This window comes from Rhinoraja longicauda, unplaced genomic scaffold, assembly GCF_053455715.1.
Source record: "Rhinoraja longicauda isolate Sanriku21f unplaced genomic scaffold, sRhiLon1.1 Scf000310, whole genome shotgun sequence".
Taxonomy (NCBI): Eukaryota; Metazoa; Chordata; class Chondrichthyes; order Rajiformes; family Arhynchobatidae; genus Rhinoraja; species Rhinoraja longicauda.
Window position 1 is genome coordinate 87,314 of NW_027601528.1, and position 19,107 is coordinate 106,420.

The 19,107-nt window shown below is 44.1% G+C and overlaps 1 protein-coding gene across 3 annotated transcripts in view; it reads left to right on the top strand.

Moving 5' to 3' along the window:
* The window catches only part of LOC144590774 (ral guanine nucleotide dissociation stimulator-like), an 84,479-nt gene extending 67,329 nt beyond the window's left edge, over positions 1–17,150 (top strand). For 2 of the 3 annotated variants that reach the window (XM_078395193.1, XM_078395192.1), the window contains exons 9-18: positions 1,968–2,052; positions 6,610–6,687; positions 6,784–6,870; positions 7,460–7,492; positions 8,327–8,448; positions 8,803–8,898; positions 10,238–10,436; positions 11,901–12,146; positions 13,440–13,554; positions 15,599–17,150. In XM_078395193.1, the coding sequence (XP_078251319.1) occupies positions 1,968–2,052; positions 6,610–6,687; positions 6,784–6,870; positions 7,460–7,492; positions 8,327–8,448; positions 8,803–8,898; positions 10,238–10,436; positions 11,901–12,146; positions 13,440–13,554; positions 15,599–15,774 (1,237 nt within the window). In that variant the 3' untranslated portion in view covers positions 15,775–17,150. The remainder of the gene's footprint in view (positions 1–1,967; positions 2,053–6,609; positions 6,688–6,783; positions 6,871–7,459; positions 7,493–8,326; positions 8,449–8,802; positions 8,899–10,237; positions 10,437–11,900; positions 12,147–13,439; positions 13,555–15,598) is intronic. The other variant, XM_078395194.1, reaches the window with a different exon arrangement.
* Positions 17,151–19,107: the final 1,957 nt, after the last annotated feature.

Sequence of the window (19,107 nt, forward strand, 5' to 3'; positions counted from 1 at the left end):
AGCACAATTTTTCATTCTTTTATTTTGTTAAAAAGGTGCTAATTCCTCCTTGGATGTGGATTTGATGTCATTTATTGCTGAAAACTCATTTGTAGTTTGTTACCTCTAATCTTGATTCTCTTGCATGATTTCCCATCTTTTCCCTCTGTAATCATATGCTCAGACCTCTAGCCACCTCCCAATCATTCGGCATTCCCATTTTCATTGGCTGGATCTATTTAAAAGTCCTGATCCTTATTTTTCAATCCCACGTGGGATCACCACACAATAACTATCTCCAGACCAGTGCAGGTAAAGATTTGTGCTCCTTCATCTCTGGTCTCCTGAGCCCCAGGTGTACCACTTCCCCTTTGACTGGCATTTCTTCAGTTGTTTCGATGCTTAGCCCTGGAATTCCCTCCTAAACCTCTCTTTCTTATCCTTTCAGATCCTCATTAAGTCTGCCACACCAACTGGGTTACTTATCATTTGCCTCAATAGTTTTTCATAAGCTTTAATGTCATGTCTGTAAAGTTCATTGAGATGTTTCATGTTTAAAAGGCGCTGTATAAATGCAAGTTGTGGTTATTGAGTGATATTCTCTCCATTCCTTGCCTAATTTGCAATTCTCTGTGTGTGACCTTAAACCCTGAGCAGTGGCAGTCTGTTTCCTTATGAAGCTTCATATCTAGGCCTTGACCCAATGCAATGGTGAGCTACCCGCTACCCAGAATCTTTGTGCCCATCTCTCTCCTCTCAGCAAACACAGCAATGACCAGAGAATGAATGCGAGGCCTTCCAATTTAGTGCCATCTAGAGGCCTGCGATGGAAATGAACCCAGCAAGAGATTTATCAGTTGGCATCATTTGGAATTACTTTGACCATACTTCCACAGAAAGGACAGATAAGGAGCTACTTAAGAGTTTTAAGAGCTATAGCATGGAAACAGGCCGATCGGCCCACCGAGTCCTTACCAACCAACCATCACCCATTCACACTAGTTTTATGTTATCCTATTTACTCATCCACTTCCTACATACTAGGGGCAATTTACAGAGGCCGATTAACCAACAAACCCAGTTGCCTTTGGGATATGGGAGGAAACCGGAGCACCCAGAGGAAACCCATGTGGTCACAGGGAGAACATGCAAATGCCACACAGACAGCACCCGAGGTTAGGATCGAACCCGGGTCTCCAGAGTCCCTACATCAGTTTGACCAGCTGCGCCAAAGTACTTTACTTTATGTTAAATGATGGTGTCTTCTTGTATAATTACCACACATGCGTTTTGGAGCATGATATTTGAGAATAGTAAAGAAGGAAAATCTATTTAGATTTCGACCATCCTGAATCCAGCTGGCACTGTTCTAGTTTCCTGAAAGGTGCTTGTGGTGTGGCAATATTGTGGCTTGTTCCCACACATTGTTGCCAAAACCCTACCCTTCAAAGGTTGGAGTAGGATAAGGAGATAGTTTGTACATTTCAATATATGTCATGAAAATTTTGAAGCTAGTAGACTAACCAGTGGTTTAAATTTAATGAATGGAGAATGTGCATTACAGTGTTGTTCAACAGAAACCAGATGCCAAATGAATGGGCAAGAATATATTGAGGTACATAACCTGTTGAACGCAGTTCAGCACAGCAAGGATTGGAACTACACATTGCACTGTGACAATCTCCAGCTGTGCTTGGATGTAAACTGTTATATGTAGTGAACAGGATGGATATTATCCCGCGCCTGCTCCTCAATAGCACGTACTCCATGTACTCTGTAAGCAAGACCTTGCAGATTAGGTTTCCTGGAATTGTGCACAAATCAATTCTAGCTTCAATTTCCAGTTTCCCCTGTTCTGCTCTGAATAGGAATTTGACTGTCTGATTTAAGGGAGTTGGCCAAAATTCTATGGTTATCAGTTTTCCTGTGAATACCAAATTATGTTGCATTGCTTCTAACATTTTACGTCCTTGGTTGGAATTTTGCAGAGAGAACATTCGAATATTCCAAGAACTGTCCGAAATCTTCTCTGATGACAATAACCATTCCCTGAGCCGTGAGCTGCTCATCAAGGTAAGAGTTCACTGCCTTTCTTATAAACCATTAGGGTTCTCTTTCCCAATCTTGGTGGGGTCCTGTTGCCCAGTGAAGTTGTGTAGGAAAATAACTGCAGATGCTGGTACAAATCGAAGGTATCACAAAATGCTGGAGTAACTCAGCAGGTCAGGCAGCATTTAGGAGGGAGGGAATGGGTGACGTTTCGGGTCGAGACCCTTCTTCAGACTGATCAGTTTGACCCGAAACGTCACCCATTCCCTCTCCTAGATTGTGTTGCCCAGTGAATGTTCACCCAACCGTAAACCCAGTGTCCACCCTCTTTCGCCTCCCAGCATGGCTGAACAGAGATTGGACATGCCAAACTTGGACAGGTTGTGTGAGTGGGCGGATGCATGGCAGATGCAGTTTAATGTGGATAAGTGTGAGGTTATCCACTTTGGTGGTAAGAATAGGAAGGCAGATTATTATCTGAATGGTGTCAAGTTAGGAAAAGGGGACGTACAACGAGATCTGGGTGTCCTAGTGCATCAGTCACTGAAAGGAAGCATGCAGGTACAGCAGGCAGTGAAGAAAGCCAATGGAATGTTGGCCTTCATAACAAGAGGAGTTGAGTATAGGAGCAAAGAGGTCCTTCTGCAGTTGTACAGGGCCCTAGTGAGACCGCACCTGGAGTACTGTGTGCAGTTCTGGTCTCCAAATTTGAGGAAGGATATTTTTGCTATTGAAGGCATGCAGCGTAGGTTTACTAGGTTAATTCCCGGAATGGCGGGACTGTCGTATCTTGAAAGACTGGAGCGACTAGGTTTGTATACACTGGAATTTAGAAGGATGAGAGGGGATCTTATCGAAACATATAAGATTATTAAGGGGTTGGACACGTTAGAGGCAGGAAACATGTTCCCAATGTTGGGGGAGTCCAGAACCAGGGGACACAGTTTAAGAATAAGGGGTAGGCCATTTAGAACGGAGATGAGGAAAAACTTTTTCACTCAGAGAGTTGTAAATCTGTGGAATTCTCTGCCTCAGAAGGCAGTGGAGGCCAATTCTCTGAACGCATTCAAGAGAGAGCTAGACAGAGCTCTTAAGGATAGCGGAGTCAGGGGGTATGGGGAGAAGGCAGGAACGGGGTACTGATTGAGAATGATCAGCCATGATCACATTGAATGGTGGTGCTGGCTCGAATGGCCTACTCCTGCACCTATTGTCTATTGACGTGCTGTACTCCCCATCCCAGGCCCAATATCAATGGGTGGCACAATGGTAGAGCTGTGGCCTCACAGCACCAGACACCCGGGTTAAATCTTGACTACAGTTTCTGCCTGCATGGAGTTTATACGTTCTCCCTGAGACTATGAGGGCTTTCTCCAGGTGCTATGGTTTCCTCCCACAGGTTTGTAGGTCAATTGGCCTCTGTGAATTGCCTTGGCGTGTAAACTACAAAAAGGGGATAACATAGAACTAGTGTACGGGTGATCATTAAATGAAACTAAATTAAAGTTAAGACACCCCCAGCAACTGTCTGATAATTTGTGTTATGTACCATGAACTGAATCAGGATTCCTCTGGTCTATCATTGCCTTTAATTCTGCGCCATCAGCTTTCCACTTAAGAGTTTTGTATTATTGATGACAGCTGTGTTTGGGGATTGTTAACACAGAACACTTCAAAAAAAGAAATGCATCTTTGTGGTTTAAAGCTTGTGCTTTAAATAAAATTATATTCAGGTATTCTTTCTGAACTGAAGAGACGGTTGTTTAAAACACTAATGAGCCTTTCTGAATTGGACTTTGCTCAAGGACTCTCAACAATACGTCATTTATAATTGTGCCTGGGTAATCCATACCTGCTCACACCTGCTGGTTAGTTTGTTGGCAGGGGTTCTGGGGTTATAAATAGTAAGAAGTCAAACAAGCAGGTTTATAATACTGAACGATGGAAGGGGGGTGCTTGGTGTGAGAAGGTTGGCAAATCAGACATGGGATTTTCCTGAATTCCAGCAGGCATCCCTGGTAATATATGAAACTGTGTGCCCAGTGTCAGTGTGTGGCGTGAAGCTGCTTCGCCAATGGGACTCTGTGACCTGAGTGATCTCAAGGTCGGGTCCCTGGAAAAGCTCCCAGTATACAAAAAAAATGGGAGTTGCTGGATATTATTCTGTTTAAATCGGGCAAAACATTGTGCAAATATCCCGTACTTGTTATTTTGTTATTCTCCTGGTGAATCTGCACGTCCATATCACTATACTGTGATGTGCAGCAGTTTATCGATCAATTCAAGCAAATATTTATTCTCACTGTCCTCAGAGATTGAAGAATCATCTGCACAAAAGACCCCATGAGTATCCAATTTAGATCACTGTTTGTTAAGATAATCAAAAACAACAGATGCTGGAAATTAGAAATGAAAACAGATATTGTTGGAAGCACTCAGCAGGTCGGGCATCTTCTGTGGATAGAGAAACAGAGTGGATTTTTCAGATCATTGCTAATGAAGAGTCGCAGTCCTGAAACATTAACTCTCTTTCTCTTTCCACAACTGTTGCCTGACCCGCTGAGTGCTTTCAGCAACGTCTGTTTTTATCATCTCTCTTTATTATAGTGTCTGTTGAAACAGTCCGAGGCATGTGAAGGTATTTTTTTTAGGCCAACTGTCTATACTCGCATCCTTCTATGGCCTTGCCCACCCTAAACTCTACAAAATACAGGCTCCAGAAACTCTTCCCAAACTCCAGCTCTGGCCTCCACCATTGCAGGCTGCGCAGGCCTCAACCTGCACATCTCTCTCTCTCTCTGATCCTCTGCACCTCTCTCTCTCCTCCACAAAATGTGCCTCTTTGACCCATTCTATCGAGAGGAAGTTTGGGAGGTTATTGTAAGTAAAAAGCACAATGGTAAAGCAAGCTTTCATTGTTGTTGAATTTAACAAAGCTTAAAGCGAAAGAAGAATAAGAGCATTCTGCACTTTTAACATCAAAAGTAACTTACAGGAAGCCTTATCGTATTAGCTGCTCGATGAAGCCATTGTAAAGATCTGCAGTGTGGTTAAAGTGCAGATTCCAGGAAGCAACAGCGGGGGCAACATTTTTAAGCATGAAGCAGATGCAATGGAGACCTGATGGCAGGATGTGGTTATATTATCTGTAAATAACTGCTCACGGACCAGTCACCGTGTTCTTGCAGAAGACACTGCTTTCTTCACCAAGCTGATAGGTCATTCGATAAGTTTTGAAATGACTTGTGCCAGCAGCAGGAGAGTTTACAGCCTAGGCAAACCCTCAGTGACTTGACTAGGGGAAAGTTGACACCGCGGTACTCTTTAGAAACAGTCCACGACCAGGTCTTAGCTTCCGTTCCACCCCCGGCAACCCACAGTCATCGCCCTTAATTAGCTTCTCTTACAGTAACTTGCAATGTCTTCATAGTGTGGGTTTTTCAGCTGCTGTGTCTGAATCACTGGGTGAGTGAATCACTTGGAACTGCCTTGGCGCTCTGAGCAGCACTGGAAGGGAAGCCAGTTTCATTCAGAATGGAGGAGGCCAGCCAATGGGTAGAATAGAGATGAACTGAATCCAAGGTTGAGGCTGCAGAAAACACTGGAAACATGAAGTCAGGCAGCATCTGAAGGACGAGAAACAAAATAAACGGGCAAAACTGAAGCTTTGCTTCACCCTCCATAGGGAAGTTATCTCTAGTTGGCCCAAGCAATGTCCAGCCCTCGCTCAACACAACCAACAAAAACAGTCTGGCCATTAGCACATTGCTGGTTTGTAGGATTGTGTTTTGTGCAAATTGTACAATCATACTCCAATGACCCACTTCAGAAGAAAAAATCTTAGCATGTCTCAATGTCCTGAGTTTGTTCACTCTTTTTAAAGTATTCTGGCAAGATACATCACAGCCTGCGATGGCAGCTGCTCTGCTCTTGATTGACTGAACCTGCAGAGGTGGTGAACAGAGCACAGTCGATCACAGACTTGGCTTTTCCTTCTTCCTTCCATCTTCACGGTGTGATGCCTCAGGAAGGCTGAGCCTCGTCAATGATGCCTGTCACTCCAGCTCTTCTCTCTTCTACCTTTTGAGAGAAGTAACAGGAGCTTGAAAGCCCAGATTTAAGGACAGCTTCTTCCCCACAACTATCAGACTCATGAACCAATCACTTTGTCACACCCCCTTCCCAGAGGTGCTGCGATGTACTCTTACTCTTAAACTCAACTTGATTATTCCATAATTTACTTTAGTATTTTTTCTGCACTACTTTAAATTGCCCGACATCTTTAGACCACTCTGCTGTTTTGCATCCATCATTGTATTTCTTGTTATCTATTATTATCATGTACTCCGTGCACACTATGTGAACGAGGAATTTATTTGTACCTTCGTATATATTACTAACCTGAATCTATAATCCCAAACCCTTGTCTCGCATGGGTGCTGCCACCTACTGGAAAGGCAAGGTTTAGCACTTGATACCATTTTACGCTGAAGTCCAAATCAGACACATGCATTCTTTGACCTGTTCGTAAGGTGCTCACTTTTTGTATGTCTCCTTTATTTTCATGTTCTGGAACTCCAGGAGGGGACCTCAAAGTTTGCTACACTTGACCTCAATCCAAAACGGGCTCTGAAAAGGCAGCAGCAACAAAAGGAGTTGGTAGGTTTGCTCCAGAGATCGATCTGATGCACACAAGTCATTTATTCTAATGGCTGTCCTTAATCAGTAATGCAAATGCCTTCTGTGTTTCTCCAGGGTACAATGCAGGGTACAATCCCTTACTTGGGAACCTTTCTCACTGACCTGGTTATGTTGGACACTGCGGTAAAAGATCATTTAGAAGTAAGTGAGAATTAGCCTCAAATCTGTTTACAAATGGAGCATGTAACAAATGGGTTTAATGTGGGAAAACACTGCTTGTCATATTGGAATACGATGACAAATGTGTTCTCAACTAGTGTAACTAAGTAGTGAAATGGGTCCACATCCTTGTTTATGTAAAACGCAAAGTGCTGAAAGTGGGTCAGGCAGTATCTCTGGACGACATGGACAGGCGATGTTTTAGGTTGGACTCTTCACACCATGTCCTCCAGAGATGCTGCCTGACCCGCTGAGTTAATCCAGTACTTTGTGTTCTACACAAGATTCCAGCATCTACAGTTCCTTGTGTCTCCTCTGTTTATGTACCAGCGAAACAAACATGTGAATTAATTATCCACAAGTTTCGCCAGCAGTTCGTTCAGAGCTTGTAATGGTTAGTGTCAGTCTGTGAACCGCAATAGACTTGCACTGTTGTACAGTGCGATGCCTGCAAGTGACTGATGCCTGTACCTGCTCCCCAGGAGAGGGAAGGGGGGGGGGGGAGAGAGAGAGTGTGCAGAGAGGAAATATAGTCATTCAGTTTATTCATCTGTTCCTTTCCACTTCACAGGGCGGTCTGATCAACTTTGAAAAAAGGAGAAAGGTAAGACATTTAAGCCTTGTTTCATTATTGAGGGCCATGGGTTTATAAATGAACATTTACCTCCACAGCTCGGATCGTGAGCTCCCCATGAAGGAGCCACTGTGCTGACTCCCAGGGAGCGGTCATATCCCAGCTAGACCGCCAGATGTCACCTGGCGCTGAAAACCCACCGCCACTCCTCTCCCCTCTATCCCATTACTTAGTTTAAATTACTCAGCCCGTGTCCAGAGGGCTGGCAACAACACTGAATCCCACTAATGCACCTGGGTTGCTTTAATTCACTTACAAGGCATTCCCAAGGGATCATTCTTTCAATGGCCGATGGGTCAGTTGGGGATGGGCACAAAATACTGGCATCACCAGTGGCATTCGCATTTAGGCAATGAATAAATATTTTCTTTAAAATGTGTCTTATAAATGAGACTGTGTAATGGCAGTGTGCTCACTCACAGGCTTGGCTTACTGCTTGCCTTCAGAGACAAGCTGATAGCCACTCCATTTGGAAGCAGATGGAAGCTAATAGTAGTTAGTATGGAAGCTTCCATTGTATTTCACTGGACCTTGGTGGGATGTTCATATTACACACAATACTGTAACATTGTGCAGTGGGCGTTCCAAATACTGGCAGCAATGTGAATTGGGAGCTGTGGTACACAGGCATCTGATTCGGTTACCACCTCTGTATGGTTCATATGGGCTAGGGAAGACAGGAACTGAGATAATGGACCAGTATGCTATGGAAGGCAGGAAAAGCAATGAATCATTGAGATGTATGAGATGTGGCTGTATTTTTCTGCAAGCTCCACTAACACTGGCGAATGTTTTCTCTGCTAGGAGTTTGAAGTGATTGCCCAGATCAAGTTGCTGCAGTCTGCCTGCAATAACTACTCCTTTACACCGGACCATCGGTTTGTGGAGTGGTTTCGCAGCGTGGGGAGGCTGACGGAGGCGGAAAGGTGAGGGGATGCTTGTGCTGCTGTGGAAGGGTTGGGATGGGTTGGTTGGCGATGCCAGCGAGGAGAGAGCCAGGGCGAGAGCCCATGTCCCTGCTCGGTGCTAACACTTTCACAGACACACCTGCCCAACAGAACCAACACAAGCTTTAGTGAAATCAATCTCAATGACTGACATGGACCTGTTTTTATCTGAGCAGCTGGTGTGAGTACACTACCCTATCCCAGTGAGATCAGAGATCCATTGACTGGGTAAAACTGGGCTGGGATTTGAATAAAGGCTAGGTGGGAAGAGGTGCTGGAAAATCATGTCCTGTCTTAATTTTGTTAACCGTTTTAATCTTATCATAATTCCAGTTACAACCTGTCCTGTGAAATTGAGCCTCTGGCAGAATCTGCGAGCAACACTCTGAAGGCAAAGAAGAACACAGGCATCATCAAGCGATGGAGCGAGTGAGTGTCCTTTGCCACTGTGGTTAGACAGATGTACATTGAATGTAAAGGCAGAGAGGGGATTGTGACATTTGGCCTGGGTAATCCTGGGGAACTGTGGCTATGTGGAGAACAAGACAGAGGTTTCTACTGCAGGTCCATCCTGGCAGATGGAGAGTGTATGAAAGTGGGCGGTTAGGTGTGGATGGTGGGGGCACTTCACCCTTCCCTCAGCATTGGGCTAAGAGAGAACTCTGCTGTGGAAGGAATTACTTGTTGGACATGGATAATCAGATTTTCTTATAACAAAGAAGAAGTTTAGTTTTAGTTCAGTTTATTTATTGTCACGTGTACAGAGACAGTGAAATGCTTGTTCTGGATGCTATCTGGACAAATCATACTATACATGATTACAATGCATCCTCTACTGGCCACACTCTCATTGCACTCCTGCCATCGGGAAGAAGGTATAGGAGTCTGAAAACTATCACCTCCAGGTTCAGGAATAGCTTCTTCCCAACAACCATTGGACTATTGAACACAACAAAAAAACAACTAAACTTTGAACTACGAACTGTTTTGATTTGCACTAGGGACCAGTCTTTTGTTTTGATTTGCGTTAATATTTTTATTTTACTGAACATCTGTTTGTTTTATGTTATCTATTGAGTGCCGTGTTTTGCAGACCTGTTATACTACTGCAAGTATGGATTTCTTTGTTCTATTTCGATACATTTGACTAGTAAACACTCTTGACACGGGCAAAGGTGGGAAAGGCCAGAACGGTTACAAGGTGGACATTTCCCTGTCCTGCCATGACTGTCACATTGGGTGGCCGTGCAGAAACATTATCGGTACACATGACAATTAAACACACTTTACTCTGCACTTGGAAGTGAGTTGATGGCCTGATTTATATTGACATTGATAGCCAAGAGTCAAGTGTGTTTAATTGTCATATGTACTGACAACAGAACAATGAATGTCTTACTTGCAGCAGCACAACAAGCCTGTGAACATAATACTCATAATATATATTAAACAAGAATTCAATAAATTAATAACCATATCAGGCCATGATATCAGTCAGTAAGCTCTCTACCGCTCTCACCTGTAGAAGTTCAAGAGACAATCCGTTGACATACCAAATCTCCTCAATGTTCTAGGGAAGTCGAGGTGTTGGTGGACTTTCTTTATTATTGCATCAATGTGCTGAGCTCAGGACAGATATTGATGGAAATAAAAGGTGGGGAGAGTAATGGGGGCTGCTGATAACCCCAATGAGGTGTCTGCTCGGTCCAACATGAGGTCTATCCGGTTTGTTAACACCTTCCTCCTTCCATCCCATCGACGATTGCAGCAGGCAGACCCCAGCCGCAGATGCTCCATGTACGGGCGCCCAGTCCCGCTCCTGCGAGCAGCTCAAGTACGGGCCCTACCTGGGCGGTGGCGATGCAGTAGACTCAGTCAGTGTCACATCTGCCGGATCCAGCAACTCTGACGTGGAAGAAATCAACATCAGCTTCATCTCCGAGTCACCGGATTCCCAGGAGAAGAAGGTAGGGATTGATTGTGCAAACACCAAACAAACTGTTCTTTCACTGTGATGTCCAGTGCCAGAGATGGAGTGTGATCCATCCATTAGCACAGTAAAATTGGACAAGCCTAGACTCCATGGGGAGCCTTGTGTAACCCAACAGTCTGTCACTAAAGAAGCCTGAAGTGGGTACAAGATCCGCCCTAATTATGATGGCACAAGTAGAGCTGCTAGAATGAGCTAAACTGTACATGGCTAGTTGTAGATTCTAACCCCGGAATGATCACTGCCTTCTCTCCATCCCTCTCCCAAGAATTATCCATTCCACATTCCTCCCCACCCCAATCCCCAGTTCAAAGTGTTGCCTCGCCCAACCACCGGGGTTTCTAAATCTCCCAGATTATCCTGAAGTCTCCCGGATGGGAAAATTAATTTCTCGGACCAAAATAAAAACCTGCAAATTAACAGGAGATAGAACAACTCAATGGCTCTATCTGTTTGCTATAAACATGCTGGGATTGAGCAAAGAATGGCTGGTTAATTGATGGCCCAGAATCACCCAGAGTCACCGAGTGTCTGTTTACCTTTTGGTTATCCCTGGAAGATATTGCCTCCCATAAGCGGGTATATTGGCTGGCCAAAGGCAGGATTCTGGGGTAGGGAGATGAAGGGAGAGATGATTTGTTGAGGTGTTCAAATAGCCTGGAGTTGGGAATCTTCCCATCCTGACACATCCCCGTTGGATCTATTGAATGTTTACTCCATGATGCCCCTGAAGCCCAAAATGCTCCACATTCCCTCTCTTGGTTTAAAAGGAATCCTATGTATGCAACTTTGCACACACTTACATTATTCAACAAAATATATTTAGAAAACAGTCGCATTGTTATTGACCATCACCCAAGGCCTCACCAACTGTGATCTCCTCAGCCTCACGACCCAATGAGATATTTATGTTCCTCCTATTTGAGCCTCTTGAGCACTACTGATGTTCATCCCTTCATAGGGTGTGACAGGGCTTTCAGCCGCCAAGATGCCCAGTGAGGAAATTCCCTCCCTAAATTATTCCCCTGCTCCTTCCACTTGTAAGATGCTTGTTCATCAACTTATTGTTCGACATCCATATTGTGAATGAATGAATAATTTTGTATGCCAGTGTATCTTGGGCTGTGTCGCTGCATTAAAGGTGCTGTGCAAATGAAATTGTGGTTGTCCGGTAGACGTGAATTGAGCTTGGCGCTGGTGTAGACACACGAGGGTGATGGTGGCAATGCTGGGTTTACAAGAGGATGTACTCTACAAACCTCTTCAGAACTGACTCAGCACCTCACTTTTAGTTCGGTCCCAGTGTTTTTTTTTACTGAACTTTGGAAGTACCAGCTTTTAACTGGCAGGTACAACATTCCAAGCTGGGCCAGACTGGGCACTCGTGGTACCAGTCTTGTCCCAATGGTAAACTTTTTTCCCATATTTTATTTTCTTTTAGTTCTGGGAATCAACATCGCTGTCCTCATTGGACACGTCCGGAATCGGCTCTGGGTCAAGCAGCGCCTCCTCTTCCTCCGTCTCCTCCACACCCATAACGTCCACGAGAACGCACAAGCGCTCAGTCTCTGGAATATCCAGCTACTCCACACTATCTCTGCCACTTTATAACCAGCAGGTGGACGACTGCTGTATCATTCGGGTCAGTCTGGACGTCGACAATGGGAACATGTACAAGAGCATTTTGGTGAGTGTCACGTGCTCTTGGACGAGGACAGATCAGTTGTAGTTCATTGTTTGGTCTTGGGTGAGATGGGGCGCGGGAGATGGCGAACATTGGATTGCTCTAAGCAAAACTGCCTCACATTCCTCTGGGCAACAAGTTTGTATCTTTCAAGACAGAGGAGACTGCAGATGCTGGAATCTGGAGTAACAAACAAAGTAACAGATACTGCTCGACCCACTGAGTTCCTCCAGCAGTTTGTTGCTCTGAGTTCATAACTTTTCTAAACCTACTCCACATCCACTATCTCATCCACTAAGGCATATATGAAAATTCTTGGCACTACTATTTTGAAGGAGAGCAAGGTTCCCAAGTGACAAGGCGGCACAGTGGTGCAGCAGGTTGAACTGCTGTCTCACAGCTCCAGTGACCTTAGTTCGATCCTGACCTTGGCTGCTGTCTCTTTGGAGTTTAAACGTACTCTCTGTGACTGCGTGGGTTTCTCCCAGGTTCTGCAGATTCCTTCCATATCCTAAACACATGCTGGTCAGTAGGTTAGTTGGTGTGTGAAAATTACTCTAGCTAACAGTAGATGAGTGGTAGAAAATGTGTGGTGTTGATGAGAAGGTGGAAATAATAAAATGGGATTAGTGTCAATGGATGCTTCATGGACAATGAGGACTGAGTGGGCTTAAGGACCTGTTTCTATGCTATGCCTCAACATTTATACTATGACAATCGAGGGTGGTAGTAAATGGTTGTTTTGACACAGAGGGGGGTGAATGGTGGCATTCCCCAAGCATTGTTGATAGGACCACTGTTTTAAAAAAATGTATATTGATGACCAAGATTGAGGGAGTCAAGTCACAATTTCTGCCTTGGTCTTGCTTTCGGATTGCCAGCCGTGGTTGAGTTAACTGAGATTCTAGAGTTGGCCTTGCCCTACTACCGCGGTTATGTTTTAAGCCCCACGCCACTACCACCAGGAAATGGGGAGGGAAATTAGCCAAGGTTCCTTGTGTTGCCTTGGCTCTGATTCATGAGTGTGGCTGCAGATTAGAAGTGGCTCTGGTTGTGGTGCTTTCTCCAAGACAAAGTATCTCAATTACCTCTGCTCCAAGAGCCAACATGAGATGCAAGCCCATGTGAACATGTATTCATAATGGGTATAGATATCCTTTGGAGATGGGAGATAATGTGTAGAGACATAAAGGGGAGGGGTGATGAGGATGTGGTAGATATTTTAAACTACTGAAAGGATAACAGGGCAATAAATACCAAAGCCTGGTCTATTAATGGGTTAAAATTCTGTTGCAGGTGACAAGCCAAGATAAGACACCTGTTGTCATTCGAAAGGCCATGGCCAAACACAATTTGGATGGGGACAGGCCTGAGGATTACCAACTGGTGCAAATCATCGCGGAAGACAGAGGTATGTGTGTTATGTAGGAGTGTGGGCACTGAGATCTGAGTATAGTCATGTGGGTCACTAAGACTGTCCCAGGAGAGCTCCAGTGACTGTCACAGCCTCCTGGGTGATGTTTCAGGTCGAGACCCTTCTTCAGACCAGACCTGAAACGTCACCCATTCCTTTTCTCCAGAGATGCTGCCTGTCCCGCTGTTACTCCAGCTTTTTGTGCCTTTCTTCCGTTTAAACCAGCACATAGAAACAGAGAAAATAGGTGCTGGAATAGGCCATTCGGCCTTTCGAGTTAGCTCCGCCATTCAATATGATCATGGCTGATCATCCAAAATCAGTGCTCGTTCCTGCTTTCTCCTCATTTCCCTTGATTCCGTTTGCCCTAAGAGCTATATCTAACTCTCTCTTGAAAACATCCAGTGAATTGACCTCCACTGACTTCTATGGCAGAGAATTCCACAGATTCATAACTCTCTGGGTGGAAAGGTTTTTCCTCATCTCAGTCCTAAATAGCCTACCCCTTATTCTTAAACTGTGACCCCTGGTTCTGGTCTCCCCCAACATCGGGAACATTTTCCCAACATCTTGCCTGTCCAAACCCTTAAGAATTTTATGTTTCTATAAGATCCCCTCTCATCCTTCTGAATTCCAGGGAATATAAGCCCAGTCGATCCATTCTTTCATCATGTCAGTCCCACCATCTGGGAATTAACCTGGTGAAACTATGCTGCACTCCCTCATTAGCAAGAATGTCCTTCCTCAAATTAGTTAGGAGACTAAAACTGCACACAATACTCCAGAACGGAGATGAGGAAAAACTTTTTCAGTCAGAGAGTTGTAAATCTGTGGAATTCTCTGTCTCAGAGAATTGGCCACAGGAGGCCAATTCTCCGAATGCATTCAAGAGAGAGCTAGATAGAGTTCTTAAGGATAGTGGAGTCAGGGGGTATGGGGAGAAGGCAGGAACGGGGTACTGATTGAGAATAATCAGCCATGATCACATTGAATGGTGGTGCTGGCTTGAAGGGCCAAATGGCCTACTCCTGCACCTATTGTCTATTGGTCTCACCAGGGCCCTGTACAACTGTAGTAGGACCGCCTTGCTCCTATACTCAAATCCTCTTGCTATGAAGGCCAACATGCCATTTTCTTCACTGCCTGCTGTACTTGTAGTGACTGATGTACAAGGACACCTAGTGTTGCAACTCCCCTTTTCCTAATCTGACACCATTCAGATAATAATCAGCCTCCTTGTTCTGAACTCCAGTGAAGATCACTTGCCCTGTCCCAGGAGAGCTCCAGTGAGCGTCACCATCCCCTGTCCCAGTGTGATCTGCAGTCTAGATTACCAACACTGCCTGTTCAGATGTGATGTTTCATGTAATAATGATATGTCCTTTGAAATTGGGCAGAAGGTATAGCCTGCACGTTGCCCAGAGGCAACAGAGGATTGTTGTAAATGGAGGTATCTGACCATTTGCTGGAGGGTCCATAGCACTGATCAAGCCAAACAGCCAATTATCTCCAAAGAAAAGCAAAATGCTGCAGATGTTGAAAAAACTAAATAAATGCAGAAAATGCTCGAAACACACAGTAGAACAAATAGCAGCTGTGGGGAGAAACCTTCACCTTGATCAAAATGATTGAAATTTAAAAATGAGGTGGAGATGGTTGGGAGACACGATAGTGAAGGAGTTACTTAACTTCCAATGCAGCATACACAGATAATGTAATCTCATGCTAACAATGCTGCCTGTATCAGCTTGCATGTACTCAGCCTTATGACTGACTTTAGCTGCCTCCATGCTGGGGAAGGCTATATTCAGCCTGGATTATCTTCCCAATTGCAAACCAGTGACTCCTACTGGAAAAGTGGAGTAAGGTTGTTCTGTGCCTGCAGGGTCAACACCCAACCCATCTCACTGCTACATGAACAGTGGTCACCAAGTGAGAAGTCAGCATGTGTCACAAGAGTGAATATTTTGGAAGAAAATTAAGTGCAGAGAGGGTTGAATAAAATGGGAGCTTAAGGGTTTGCTTTCTCTTTCTACTACAGAACTGAAAATCCCTGACAACGCCAATGTGTTCTATGCCATGAACTCATCCGTCAACTATGACTTTATGCTGAAGAAAAGGGGACACTCAAAACCAGGGAAACCAAAACACGTTTCAAGCTCAACTCTCCCCAGAATGAAACAGAAAGGACTGAAGATCACAAAAAGCATCTTCTAGCTCCTCCGAGCTGAACCTGCTGCCTGTGTTCGCCCTAATGTTATATGTCCATATATGAAAAATCAGTGTTACCGATAAATGTGCAATATTTTCTGCGACTAAGACAACTGAAAGTATCATACAGCCAGCATCCATTCAGTTTTACCTGAGACTGAAAGACTTTAAACTGGAATGGATTACGGAATTGAGAAGAAACGGTGTAGGGCAGCCATTGGATCTACCCTTTTCCCTCAGGAATGGGGAAAGGGTTAAATGTCCTTCCTCGTTATGGTACAAGGAAGTCCATGCATTCAGTGAACACTTGGAATACATCCAGAGTAATGATGGGAACGTAAGAAGATGGAACTGCATTTCCATCATCGAGCTGATCAAAGGGTAAGCTGCTGCGACAAGAGTTCTCCGTCAAGTCTCAACCATTGTCCTTCAGCCCTTGCACAGCAGCTGGCTTTGCCTGGAATGTCAGAAGTTATTAAAATGCAAAGAGAACACTAATCTATCATCAAATATAGAAGTTGTTGGTTTTCAGTTACAGAACACTTATCCCTGTGGCTGGCCGATTCTCTAAAGTCACGGTAAAACACAAGGTCCATCCTGAACTTATGTGAGCAAAGCTTCGAGTTTGCTCATGTCTGGGTATGAGTGACTCTGAATCCTGCAGGGAGAGCTCCCCACTTTTGAGGTTGTTCTCATGCTCCATGAGAAATATAACACAGCCACCAGGAAGTGTAACCAATGACATTGTGGGGAATTCTAATCCCAGTATCTCTCCCCTGGATGTCACGAATCAGATTAAAGACAGGAAGACATCTGATTTATGACGGTGCAGAGATAGGCAGCCAACAGTGGATGATTTTGTCTCACTGAATAGTTAAGCTGGAGCTGACAGAATTGTACAGTTATAATCTGAGCCATTCTTGGCTAATGAGAAACATTTGTTTTTTATTTGCAAATAATATGACTCATTTTCAAATGAACAGCGTTAATTTTTTTTTAAAGTTTGTTTTGTACAAAAAAGCACTTGAATCTTTTTTGGGCCAATATTTATTCATTGTACAGACATTATATTGATGAGTGGAATTGTAAATTTCTTACTGTTGAATATGATCTAATATATTGACTTGTTACTTGTATGCAGTTGCCATTTGCTCAATGGGTCTTTTGTCTGGTGAGATGTGTTGTCTTTGGTACATTTTTGTATATTGTAAAAAGAAGGAAGATCATGAATACAGCTTCAAATAAGATCTGTTCTGGCTGTTTATATTTGACTTCCAGTCAGCCATGACAAGCAGCTGGCGTTATTTGTCACCAGCCTTTGTTACTGCAAACTTCCATTAGCTGGGTGACACACTACTCTGCCCACGAACACCTATCATTCATCACAGTGCTTGTGTACTGTATGTGGTTTGTTGAAGCCAGATGTGGTCCTTACCTCACTAGTATGATTCTTTGTTCTGGTTTGAGTTAGGACAGGTCATTCCAGGACTCTCAGCGGATCTCCAACACCCTGCCAAAATAAATTATATCTGTGGCAGAATCCAGATCTAATACTGACTGAGTGGAAAGTTCACGCACCACTACATCTCAAAATCAAATCCCATGTTGTTTCTGCACATGCAGTGAGACACAGCGTACGGAAAGTGGTTTACACTTGATTACATTATCTTCTCCTGCTACTCGAGTACAGCGCACTGGGGTCTCTGACTTGCTTTACAAGTTTTCCATAATGCCTAGGCAAACTGAACTTTGAATGGTTAAACCTCATTCAGAAACATTCTGCTAGAAGAATTAGACTGAAAATATCACATATGATGTAATATGTCTAAATGCACAACAGGCCAGTCCAACCTGCAGTTCATTATCCATTTGACTAAGCCCACTGTTATTGTGTAACTTTTTCTTAAAGCATATTCAACAGGACTGGAAGTCTTATTAGGCCAGGCGCCTGTTCCCCAGGCAGCAACTCCTTGCACCTGCTCTTCCCCCATCGTCTCCTATCCTTGAACTAAACAGGCTTGAGACTGAATACCTTCCAACTTAATTGTCAGCTGATGGTGTGAGCTCAAGAACCAACAAAGGTAAGGACTGTCCTATTCCAGGGTGATACCTAAATTGGTACCAGAACCTCACTCCAATCATTACAGTCTCAAGTGGGTTCTTAATTGTACGTGATATTCAGGAGCCCCAAAGCAGAAGACAACACGAATCAGGAAAAGCACGGCATCAGCTGCAGTCACATCACAACAGGAAAGACCACACTACCTGCTGGAGAATCAATCTCTTTAGCTCCCCGCCAATACTGAAAATTCCTCAAGAGCCTCACCATCACCAATGGCCTTGCATCATGAGGTTAGAAGTTGGGCACCCACTGATAAGTGCACAATGCTAATGTCCCTTCCCAATTCCCTTTAAAAGCCTGCAAGTAGAAAGGCGGATACCATTCAGGCTTGGCCGTGTCTTCATTTGAAACCAGGCTGGCAGCATCAGTGACTTGCGTTCATTAACAAAAAGCAGCAGAGGAAGAACAAAACCTCCTTCAATTCATAGCAGGGACCAGCATACCAGTGGTGCTCTGGTGTGATCATACCACATATAAAGCAGACAGCAAGATTCACATCGGCTGGATTTAAAAAAAACACTAATGGAATAATCTGCATCACTAAAGTGTTACATTAGCATAGAGTGAGGTGCTTTATGTTTTTCAGAGTTACTTTAAGAAACATTTTAATGCAGAGACAAATCGCACAACATCAGTTGCCATGGAAACAATACTCGATTGTGAATCTGGTTGCACCATTTGTTTTGAATGTCTTCATTATGTTAACTCTAATCAGAGTGCACAGCATGGAAAAGCCGAGCTTCTTCAGAGGTGTAAGATTGGGTACCGACCGGTTACATACCTCACAATCTGTCTCATTGACACACATACACTAATCTTTCTCTTATGCATAGGGAAAAAAACTGCAGATGCTGCTTTAAATCGAAGATAGACTCAAAATGCTGGAGTAACTCAGCGGGTCAGGCAGCATCTCGGGATGTAGGTATCCTATGCCACATTGCACAATATTTCACACTGGACACATTCCCTTCTCTTACCCATTCAATATTTAAAAAAGGACTGTTCCTTTAGAGTTTCCCTGGTCTGTTCTTCAGTCCAATCACTCCCTATCCTATGCACTTTCACTATCCTTTCCTGCCATTTCACCTCTTCCCTCCCTACCATCCAGGATCCCAAACTGTCCTTCCCAGTGAAACAATAATACACGTGCACTTTTTCCAATCTTGTGCCCTGCATTCATCATTCATAATGTGGTCTGACCGACACTGGAGAAACAA